Source organism: Spea bombifrons, chromosome 3, assembly GCF_027358695.1.
Source record: "Spea bombifrons isolate aSpeBom1 chromosome 3, aSpeBom1.2.pri, whole genome shotgun sequence".
NCBI classification, from domain to species: Eukaryota; Metazoa; Chordata; class Amphibia; order Anura; family Pelobatidae; genus Spea; species Spea bombifrons.
This window is the reverse complement of record NC_071089.1, coordinates 93,085,643-93,096,006: the sequence shown is the minus strand read 5'-3', so window position 1 is coordinate 93,096,006 and position 10,364 is coordinate 93,085,643. Positions and strand designations below refer to the sequence as shown.

At 39.9% G+C, this 10,364-nt stretch overlaps 1 protein-coding gene across 1 annotated transcript; it reads right to left on the bottom strand.

The window, feature by feature from the left end:
• Positions 1-380: 380 nt before the first annotated feature.
• Positions 381-2,974, bottom strand: SSR3 (signal sequence receptor subunit 3). The gene is made up of 5 exons (XM_053458659.1): positions 2,770-2,974; positions 1,734-1,860; positions 1,529-1,627; positions 1,138-1,269; positions 381-506 (listed from the first exon to the last, which is right to left on the bottom strand). The coding sequence occupies exons 1-5, from the start codon at positions 2,900-2,902 to the stop codon at positions 440-442; spliced, it is 558 nt and encodes a 185-aa protein (XP_053314634.1). The 5' UTR covers positions 2,903-2,974; the 3' UTR covers positions 381-439.
• Between the last annotated feature and the right edge of the window lie 7,390 nt (positions 2,975-10,364).

The window sequence follows — 10,364 nt, the reverse complement described above, 5'->3', positions numbered from 1 at the left end:
GGGAGGAGAACTTACAGGAAAATGGTGGTTTTAACTCCCTCAATTCACTATACATTATGAATAGCCATTCCTAGCAAAAGCATTAAGCAAGAAGTGCTGAGCTGGCCCTGTATAATGCATACTTTAATGTGTAAGACTGCAGAGATCTCACTGACCTAACTACTACACATTATACAGGTCAGCCATGGAGTCATGCAGAAACACTCCATCTAGTGAACACACTCTACTTAGTTGACTGCAGCATGAAGGACAAACTTAGAAAGGGTTGAGCTGTCCATCTCTACTGCATCGCGAGAAAAAAACTAAATGCAAATAAAGTATCAAGAAAAGGAAAAAAAACAACTCAATGTTTATTGAACAAATTGTTGGCAAAAAAAAAAAAAAAAAAGTTTACAGAAAAAGTTGATGTAGAAAGTAAGTTGTTCACGGTTCAAAATATTTACTTGGATCCTGTTGACAGCAGAGCGATCAAACCAGAGGATGCACTAATAGTTAAAATGTAGTTCCTGAGCCAAGAGTTAAGGAGAAAACAAACAAAAAAATTCAGGATGAAATAAAAGTGTAAAATGCAGTTCTTCAGTGGGCAGAAGTTAGAGAATATATAAATTAGCACCAAATGTCACAGTTTAAAGAACCATATAACACCAATGTAACAATATATATGTATTAAAACCCAATCTCGCACCCATACCAGTAATAATTTCTGTCGCATATAGTTTACCAGTGCTCATTAAGTGGTTTCTCCATTATGACAGACGCTAATATGAAGAGAATGGAAGTGATCAGGCATACAGCTTGCCCTCCAACTGCCATTGAATACAGGTTTCCTTTGAGAAAGTTAAACAACCACTTATCACAAACTGTCCATTGAGCACCTATCTGCACATGGAATTCACTGTTGCTTTAGCACAGTTTTTACACACTGGCTTCACAGCAAAACTAACATTTTTACAGTCTTATTGGCGGCTGCTGCTGCTCTAATGCTATTGGCAGATAATTTCTATCGAGGCCTGCTCACAGCAAGCGTATACCCCATGGTGACAACTTAGCTACCGTAGTGTTTGCATTACGAAAAATGAAAGAAAAATAGTCATTTGCATTATCCCAGCAGTTAGTTTGCAACTATAGAAAGGATACACTGTAGGGTTGAAGTTCTTCAGCAGGAAGAATGAAGCAACGATGACCACTACTAGGAACAGGCTGTTATTGTAGAAAATGGAGAAAGTGGTAGCCTCATAATCGGCAACTTCGTTTTTCTTCCACAGAATCCTAAAGCAAGGAAAACAAAAAAGAATGCGTCATAATGTAACAATTTTTGGATAAATCTGTGGAGCACTGCACCACTTATCTGACTGCTTGATAAACTCTCTCGTTAAAATTTTTTTTTCTAATAAACAAATGTCTGCTATAATGAAAACGTCATAAGGCTAATTATAAAAGCTTCATATATAAAAGAAAAATCTAAATGTCATAAGGCATTATATTTTCCGGTCAAATAAACATTGCAATGTTCAAGCAGGGTGCCCACCTTTCATCTTTCTCCTTCCTTGACATCTTTCTGTTATCGGCTTCAGACAGCTTGCGCGTTACCTCTTTAGAAACTGCATCCTCTCGTTTCTGGGCCACCCTACATGGGAATATTGCATTAAAATACATTAGAAAACAGTTCTTACCAAATTTAAAACATACATTTACCCTTCAAACAAATGTTTATGTAGAAGAAACATACTTACTTATGTTTAAGAACAAATTTGACATTCTTGTAAGCGAAAGCTACAAGGTAAGTGCTGACCAGCGTCATCACGGTGTATAGAACAGCCGACTGCACAAGGTCCATATGCCATATCCTCCAATACAACCCTGAAAATGAAAACACAAGTTATACTGGGTAAGCATATTACCCTGCTTCGACAATTAAGAGATACATCGACTCGGACCAACATGGTAAGAAACGTGCCACACTTCCTAAAATTAATTTAACGAACAAACAGCAAGGTGCAGGGAAGGTGAATGAATGCAGAAGTCAGTAGACGGGCTCAATCATGCAGAAGCCTACACAAGTCATATGATTAGTAAGAATATTGCACCTAGAGAGTGCGTATAAAGACGTTATATGGAGTATTAATTTTAGTGCCAATAATATAATGAAGTTGTGTCTATTACAGTAGCAGTTATGTATAGAAACTGAACGCAGTACTCAAGTTCTTGCACTGGAACAGCGATCACCTATATGGTTAATTTTAAACATTACATTGTGCCATCATATGTAGTTTCTCAATAGCCTATAAGTCCTTTGGAATTTAAGATCAAATCCAGGGGCATCATTCTTTTAAGGAACTATGTTTAAAGTGCAGTAAAGCTAGATTGCAAGCTCATGGGTAAAATTAACTCTTGTCTTGCATGCATGCTTCCCCATGTGCTTGTTATAAGTGTGCCATATTTACACAGCACTGCCGTATACGTTAGCAATTAAAACTGACGATAACAACAACAACAACAACAACAATAATAATAACAACAATAGAATAATTTGAGTAGGCGCACAATGTAATGAATGAATGAATGAATGAATCAATGTAATGAACTACAAACGCCCTTAATTACAGTTACTATTTGGTGAGTTACTATATAAAGGCTTTTTAACTTTTAAGAAAAAAAACAATGAATTAAACACAGAAGATGTATTAAAATACACTATATTACAATGTATGGGGAGAGGCCCCGACCTGCCAACTCACACCCCTGCCCCAACCCGCCAGAAACACTTACAGATCGGGATGGCGGACACGATGAAGGCATTGCCGTAGAAAAGAGCAGACGATTTAGCCGAGAGGTTGCGGCTGAAGTCCTGCAGTAAGAGGTCTTCCTCGCTTTGCTGTTTGCTGGTGCCTTTGGGAGCCATGATGGGATGTGCAGCCTAAGGAGAGACACGTCTCACACTGACTGGCTCCTCACGGCCACCGTCCCAACAATCTCCCTACTGAAACGTCAGCAATACCAGACCGGAAACGGAAGTAATGCACAGGGGTGGAGTCATTTCGTACGTATTTCCGTAGACATGTAAGGGGGCGGTGTGCTGTGAGGATTCTAGGAGCGAGAAAGTACAGCCCTCTGAATTAAAGTCCTCGTCATCAGTGAAAATCGACAGGTCGTTGCGGTGTATCTGCGGGAACGTGCCCCCCGTTGTGTATACTGACAGCGTGGCTTGGCGCCGTGCACGCTGGAATATATATAGTTCTATTAATATATCTATATTATTATTTCCTCAGCGGGGACCAGCTGTGGTTAAGTATAGTGTTTCAACACTATTACCAATCTTACCAAGTGTCCCACGTGCAGGTGTTTAGTGAATATGATTGTATCGCATGCATCAAATGGCTTCCTAATGACAATTATAACATTTTGTAGCCCAATTATAAGACGACCCTGATTGGAGTGCCAGCAGCAGCGGAGGTTGTCTGTGCGCATCCTGCAAACGTTCACCGGCTTCTATGGTGGAGCGCCGGAATGTGATGTGATGCCGGTACTCCGTCATAGAAGCCCCCAGAGGAGGTGCCGGCAGCAGCAGAGCCTGCCAGAGAGGAGGATCCGGGTCCCCTCTGCGCTGCAAGGGATCTGGCTTTTAGTCTTGTAATGAGATCTCTAAGGTCTGATTAGAAAACAACCTTGAATATAAGGCAAGGGATATTATTTTTCAGAGCATTTGCTCTGAAAAAACCTCGTCTTATAATCAAGCAAATACGGTATTACCTATGTACTATGCAGGTGCATCTCTTTCTAGTACACCAAAAGCTCACCATGGTTGCCTTCATTATGCACAGTGAAGATGGGCCCTGTATAAACAATATATAAGTATGTTATTGGTGTTATTTGAGTGAACCATGCATTATTCAGGGCCTGATAAGCCATTCCAAAAGGAAAATTTGAAACCCAATCAAAAAGGTTGTAGCAAAATAATTATTTAGTAAAGAAACCAGTTGTGGCTTACAGAAATGGTCTAATGTGTTTCAGTCCAGGCTTTGGCCCAAGCCCCACATCAGCCTTGGCTCTGGACTGCAAGGAAAATAATAAAATGGGACTGAGCTCACTCAAACCCATCCTCATGTCAAGTGTTTGGTCCAACTGTCGGCCTGTTTTTGGTTCATCTGGTACAGCGCTCTGAGCCAAGGATGATGTGTGACTGCTGGCTCACCTACCTCAGCATTGTATAGCATTTTGGGCACCAACAAAATTTTGATGACCTAAAAACATCAAGCTCCCAGAAACCCAAACCCTGTGTCAGATTCTAAGGCAGCGTGTGGGAGTTTGTCTTTGATCCCGAAATAGTGGAGACTAATAAGCAGACCCTTTTGACCTGCACAATATGGCTACAAATTAGAGCTCGCTGCATATCTTCCTTTACGTGTTCTGATTTCCAGAGCTCTTCATGCGGTCAACAAGACTCTTTAGCATGTAACATAACAATTTGATTTACAGAAACAACAAGTGAGGAGGGCCCTTCTCAGACGAGCTTACAATCTAGAGGATTCCAGCACAAATAATCAATGTTTGGGCTTACTCATAGATACTAGCATTTCAACATACTACTAGAAGACAGGATAAAGAAAAACACAGGTCTGTTTCATCCATTTTGTAGGAAAAAGAGGGTGTCCCTTCACTTCATAATAACCCTCCTGGGCCTTACGACTTCTTCCTGGTTCGTGGTTGCCTGGGCCCTGGCACATCTTAGACCTCTACACATTTTCCTCCTGTTCTCTGGAATCGGACCCCTCTATCCTTGTACAGGGTGGCCCAGCTACTTCATCCAGTCTATTTATCTGTTGGTCAAGTGATCTCAGGCATCTGAGTCAAGGTCTCTCCTTGTGGATTCCCAATTGGTTGATGATTGTCATGGATGCAAGTTTGCTGGTGGCATGTATGTGGGACTTTTTCTTAGTGTTTGCATGTAATAAAACTGACATTCATCCTCGGGATATTCAAGACTAAGGAAAATAATATATAGCGCAGAGGAGGTGTACAGTATATTAATTTTGCACCTGATTTGGGTGCTGCTGAGACCATTTCGGATTTTAATACTGTTCATTTTTACCAAATATCTTATTATTACAATGCCTCTGGTTAGAGAAGTTTTAAACCCCTACCAATTAGTATCCTTACACAGACAATAGTCTAATACTAGGGATGGAAAAACCCCACTATACATGTACAATGAAAAAATATAGTACTTTATACCCAAAATCAAAAAAAGGCAGTTGTTTTATAGATGTATTAAGGCCTTTTTAGTGGGATGGTCCCTTTCATTCAAATATTGTACAGCACCATGGAATATAATAGTGCTAAATAAATTGATAAATATTGTGACAGAATGACCTGTCATACAGGGCCCCAAGGTAGTCAGAGATGGCTCCAGCCTGGCTGTCAAACAAAGATAGCACAGGTAGGAACTCCATTGTTTAATAAATCCCATCAATAGGATTGCTGCCAGGGAATTAAAGGTTGGGTTGTCTACATGCACCTATTTATCAATGTTAATTTATGTTAATGAAGTTCTGTGGATATATGAGTCCATGTTTTACAACAACAAACTGTTCATTCCTGCTGTACTCAATTCAAGGTAGTTGTGTCTACTTATTGGGTACACATAGCAGGGTTCCAAGGTGCGCATGCTGGCTGGTGCTGGAAATTATTCCGGGGACAACAGGAGGATACATGTGGGTGATCTCTGGGAGTTACTACAGCTCTCTTGGTGAACCCGTTACAAATATAATTAGGCAAACGCTTATTAAGTTGACATTCCAGCAATCATATGGTGTTTAATTCAGTTGATAACTGAGACGTCCATTAAAATTCCTGTTGTGTCCCTTTTGCAAATACATTCCTCGCATTTGCCCATCACCATTTTACGTGTAGGAGATGAGCACAATATACTTACCACAGTCTGCTCAGGATGGTTGTCAGTTCAGACCCCTGTACGTCTGCATGGAAAGCACTCACATTGGGTTCAATTTCAAGCTATAGCTTCAACTTCAGGTAAGTTTTTTTTATTTATTTATTTTTAATTTTGAAGAAATGCATATTAAAGTAATCACAGAGTAGTTTAATATTCATTCATCTAAAATGGGGCTGTCAGGGACAGTAGCAGTGGTTGTCAGGTGTCCGAAAAAAGACATCAGTGTCCCCCATATTGAAAATGATGCAGAGGTCTGTGTCGCAGTGACCTGATCCAGTCCCTTGAGGTGATCTCCTTTAAAGCAATATTGCCTCACTACAATGCAGTGCCATTTCTGGGAGCGAAGTTCAATGTGGGAGATACAGCAAAATCTCTAACTACTTTTCTTTCATTTGATGCTAAAGGGACACTCCAGTCATCATATGTACTTAAATGCATTTGATAGGCGTATGACTAATTTAAATTTTCATGTGGCGGGATTCTGCAGAATCCCCCAAACGCGTTTGCCCCTTTTCCTACCTCCAGCTAAAGGCCCTAGCATAGATGCATTTGGCCACATAGTGCACTCACCTCCTGTCAGATCTGGCACTGGCTGTGCTGAACGCTACATGCAGGAGTCTGTTTAGACCCCAGTGTACATGTGTAAAGTCTTCCTATTGATTTCAATGAAAGCACATTCCTGCCACTGATTCACTGCTTACAGTGCCTCTTCAAAAGCATTCACCCCCTTGGCATTTTTCCTATTTTGTTGCATTACAACCTGGAATTCAAATTGATTTTTATTTGGATTTCATGTAATGGACATACACAAAATAGTCCAAATTGGTTAAGTGAAAGGAAGAAAATAACTTTAAAAAAAAGAAAACTAAAACATAAAAAACAAAAAAGTGGTGCATGCATATGTATTCACCCCCTTTGCTATGAAGCCCCTAGATTAGATAAGGTAAGAGTTGTGGAGAAGTACAGATCAGTGTTGGGTTATAAGAAATATCTGAAACTTTGAACATCCCACAGAGCACCATTAAATCCATTATTAAGAAACGTAAAGAATATGGCCCCACAACAAACCTGCCAAGAGAGGGCCGACCACCTAAACCCATGGACCAGGCAAGGAGTGTATTAATCAGAAAGGCAACAAAGACACCGAAGATAACTAAAGAAGCTGCAAAGCTCCATAGTGGAGATTGGAGTATCTGTCTGTAGGACCGCTTTAAGCCGTATACTCCTCAGAGCTGGGCTTTACAGAAGAGTGGCAAGAAAAAAAAATACGCCAACACGTTTGTTGTTCGCCAAAAGGCATGTAGGAGACTCTCCAAACATATGGAAGAAGGTATCCTGGTCAGATGATTTGGAAATTTCCATTAAGGAAAACGCTATGTCTGACACAAACCCATCACCTCTCATCACCACGAGAACATCATACCCACAGTGAAGCATGGTGCTGTGGGGATGTTTTCTATCGGCAGGGACTGGGAAACTGGTCAGGATTGAAGTAATGATGGATGGCACTAAATACAGGGAAATTATTGAGCGAAACCTGTTTCAGTCTTCCAGATATTTGAGACAGGAACGGATGCTCACATTCCAGCAGGACACCCTAAGTAGACTGCTAAAGCTACACTTGAAGCTACACATTTTAATGTCTTGGAATGGCCTCGTTAGAGCTTAGACCTCAATCCAAGAATCTGTGGTATGATTTAAAGATTGCTGAACACCAGTGGAACTAGCAAAAATCCCAGTGGAACGGGCAAAAATCCCAGTGGTAAGATGTGTGAAGCCTTGCAGCTGTAATTGCTGCAAAAGGTGGCTCTACAGAGTACTGACTTGGTGGGAGGGAGTCAATATTTATGCACACTCGAGTTGTCTTCTTTTTTTATCTTATTGTTGCACAATAAAAAATATTTTGCATCTTCAAAGCGTTAGGCATGTTGTATAAATCAAATGATAAAAACCCCCAACAAATCAATTTTAATTCCAGGTTGTAATGCAACAAAATAGAAAGGCACTGTAAGCTGTCAGTGACAGGAATATTCCCATTGATTACATTGGAAGCACTGTACTGCCACTGACTGACAGCTTAAGCAGCCAATTAGTAGCAAGAAATTTAGAACCATGAAGGAAAGAGAATTTTGTAGAATGACTGTAAATTATCTTTACAGTCGTAAATTATCTTTTTATTTTTTTCTGTTTTGGAAGAATGCATATTAAAGTACCTTAACATGTATTCTTCTATAGTAGGGGTGTTGGTTACATTAGACTGTCCCTTTAAAGATATTCAAAATGATATTATCATGGCTTATAGTTTGGCGAAAGTTAAACTACCTTTTTACAGCTACAGTAGTTTTTAAACAAATAGCAGAAAAAACATGATCCCAAATCTATTCCTTTTTAACGTTTACATTGCAACGCCAAAACAGTTGCAAGAAACTTAGGAGACTAGATCTTCAGTAAAACAATTATGGCAATACAGAAAGCCCCATTTATCAATCTGATGTTTGATGAAAGTACAGACCATAGTGACATGAGTCAATAATTATTTACTACCGTGGGCATTTACTATATATATAGTCAATAAGGCTGAACTTTGTTCAGTTTTTGTGAAAAATAGAAATATATGGTTGTTGTAGTACCAAGACCTAACTGCAGCCATCATCGATTTAACATTTTAAACGGGGTGTGTAGACTTTTTATATCCATTGTATATGGATATTTGTTTGGATAGATGTGAGCATGGATGTGTACTTGTGTGTGAGAGCATGGATGTGTACTTGTGTGTGAGAGCATGGATAAGTACTTGTGTGTGTGTGAGAGAGCATGGATAAGTACTTGTGTGTGTGAGAGAGCATGGATAAGTACTTGTGTGCGTGAGAGCATGGATGTGTACTTGGGTGTGTGAGAGCATGGATGTGTATTTGGTTGTGTGAGAGCATGGATGTGTATTTGGGTGTGTGTGTGATTATGGATGTGAACACGGACTAGTTGTGTGGGAGCAATGATGGCACAGAGTAGCTGTTGAAGTTTTCGCACCAGGGCCTCGTGGTTTGTAGTACAGATGCACCGATATATTGGTGGCCGAAATATATCGTCCGAAAGGGCATTATCGGCAAAATGACGAAAATAAAAAAAATGGCTGAAAATAATCGCCCACAGGGGCCAGGCTGCTTACCTGTGCGTTGGTCCCACAGGAAAAGCAGGAACCCAGCAGAGTCATGTGAATGCATGTCATATGACTCTGCTCCGTCCCTTCCTCCCCTGGGGGCGGGACAAGAGAAGTTGCTCGTACAGCTACACACTCACAGAGGGAAACAGCAGGGCCCCTGCAGAAGTCTGTGAGTGAGAGAGCTGCAGTTCAGCTAAGGGCGTGGGGGAGGGTGTTTGTGAATGAGTGTGTGTATCTAATAGCATGGATGTGAAATGTGGGGGGATAGCATGGCATAGGGAGCCTGTAATCACACTCCTATCATGCCCAGGTTCTTGCATGTACTGGTTGCCTGGGCATGATAGGATTGTGATTGCTGTTAGCAATCATATATAAATATATATATATATATATATATATATATATATATATATATAATATTATTGTTGTTTTTTTGGTCCAATTTTGGTGTGTTAACCACACTTTTATTAAAAGTAAGTAACACACCAAAATTGGACAGAAAAATGAAATAACTCTGCACAGTGACATGCATCATTTTGCTTGTAAGATTTCCAGATCTTATCCTGATTATCCGCTTCTACTAAAACCTGAAGGGGTGGTACATGGCCAGGTTTTCACAGTGACATTATAACTAGCTCACGGTAATGCTTTACATTAAACAGTTATGGTGTATAAGCATGGGGGGAGGCCTCCCATTTATGTATCTTGTTCTGGATATAAATATGTAGACGCTAAATGCAATTTTGCTCAAAATATATGTCAACAAACACCTTAGGTAAGCTCAGAAATAACATTCCAAGCATATCTCTGTGAAATGTTATTTGAAGATTTAACTATTCACTAGACATGACTTACCCAGCTTTTTTGAAGCCTACAATGTATGGTCCTTCATAAAGTATAGTCCAGTCAGTGACATTAAATGTTTTAACCCACCTGTGAAAATTGGCTTTAGTAAATAAGCCCCTTAATATCTACATTCTGCTAAAAAAATATCAGTTTTACTTGGTTTAACTATACATCTGCAAACAGTATGGCTACCAAAACCCATAGATGACATTTAGTCACGCACCATGTAACATAAATTTGTTACAATAAGAACACTTTAAACATTGATAATCCATGTGCAAATCTGGACAACCACACTTCCATGGGGCACCCGAATTTACTGCTGTGTCAGAAAGTGATGGAAATAAATGGCGGATAGAACATAAATCTTTATCTGATCTGGGGCATTGGTAATGTGTAATAAGTACT

What these genes read in the sequence shown, in the direction of transcription:
- SSR3 (XM_053458659.1), bottom strand. Translation starts at nt 2,902, where the DNA reads ATGGCTCCCAAAGGCACCAGCAAACAGCAAAGCGAGGAAGACCTCTTA. An exon ending in CGTGTCCGCCATCCCGATCT is followed by an intron (nt 1,861 to 2,769) that starts GTAAGTGTTTCT and finishes TTTCATTTTCAG; the next exon opens with GGTTGTATTGGAGGATATGG. An exon ending in AAGAACTTCAACCCTACAGT is followed by an intron (nt 507 to 1,137) that starts GTATCCTTTCTA and finishes CTCTTGGCTCAG; the next exon opens with GAACTACATTTTAACTATTA.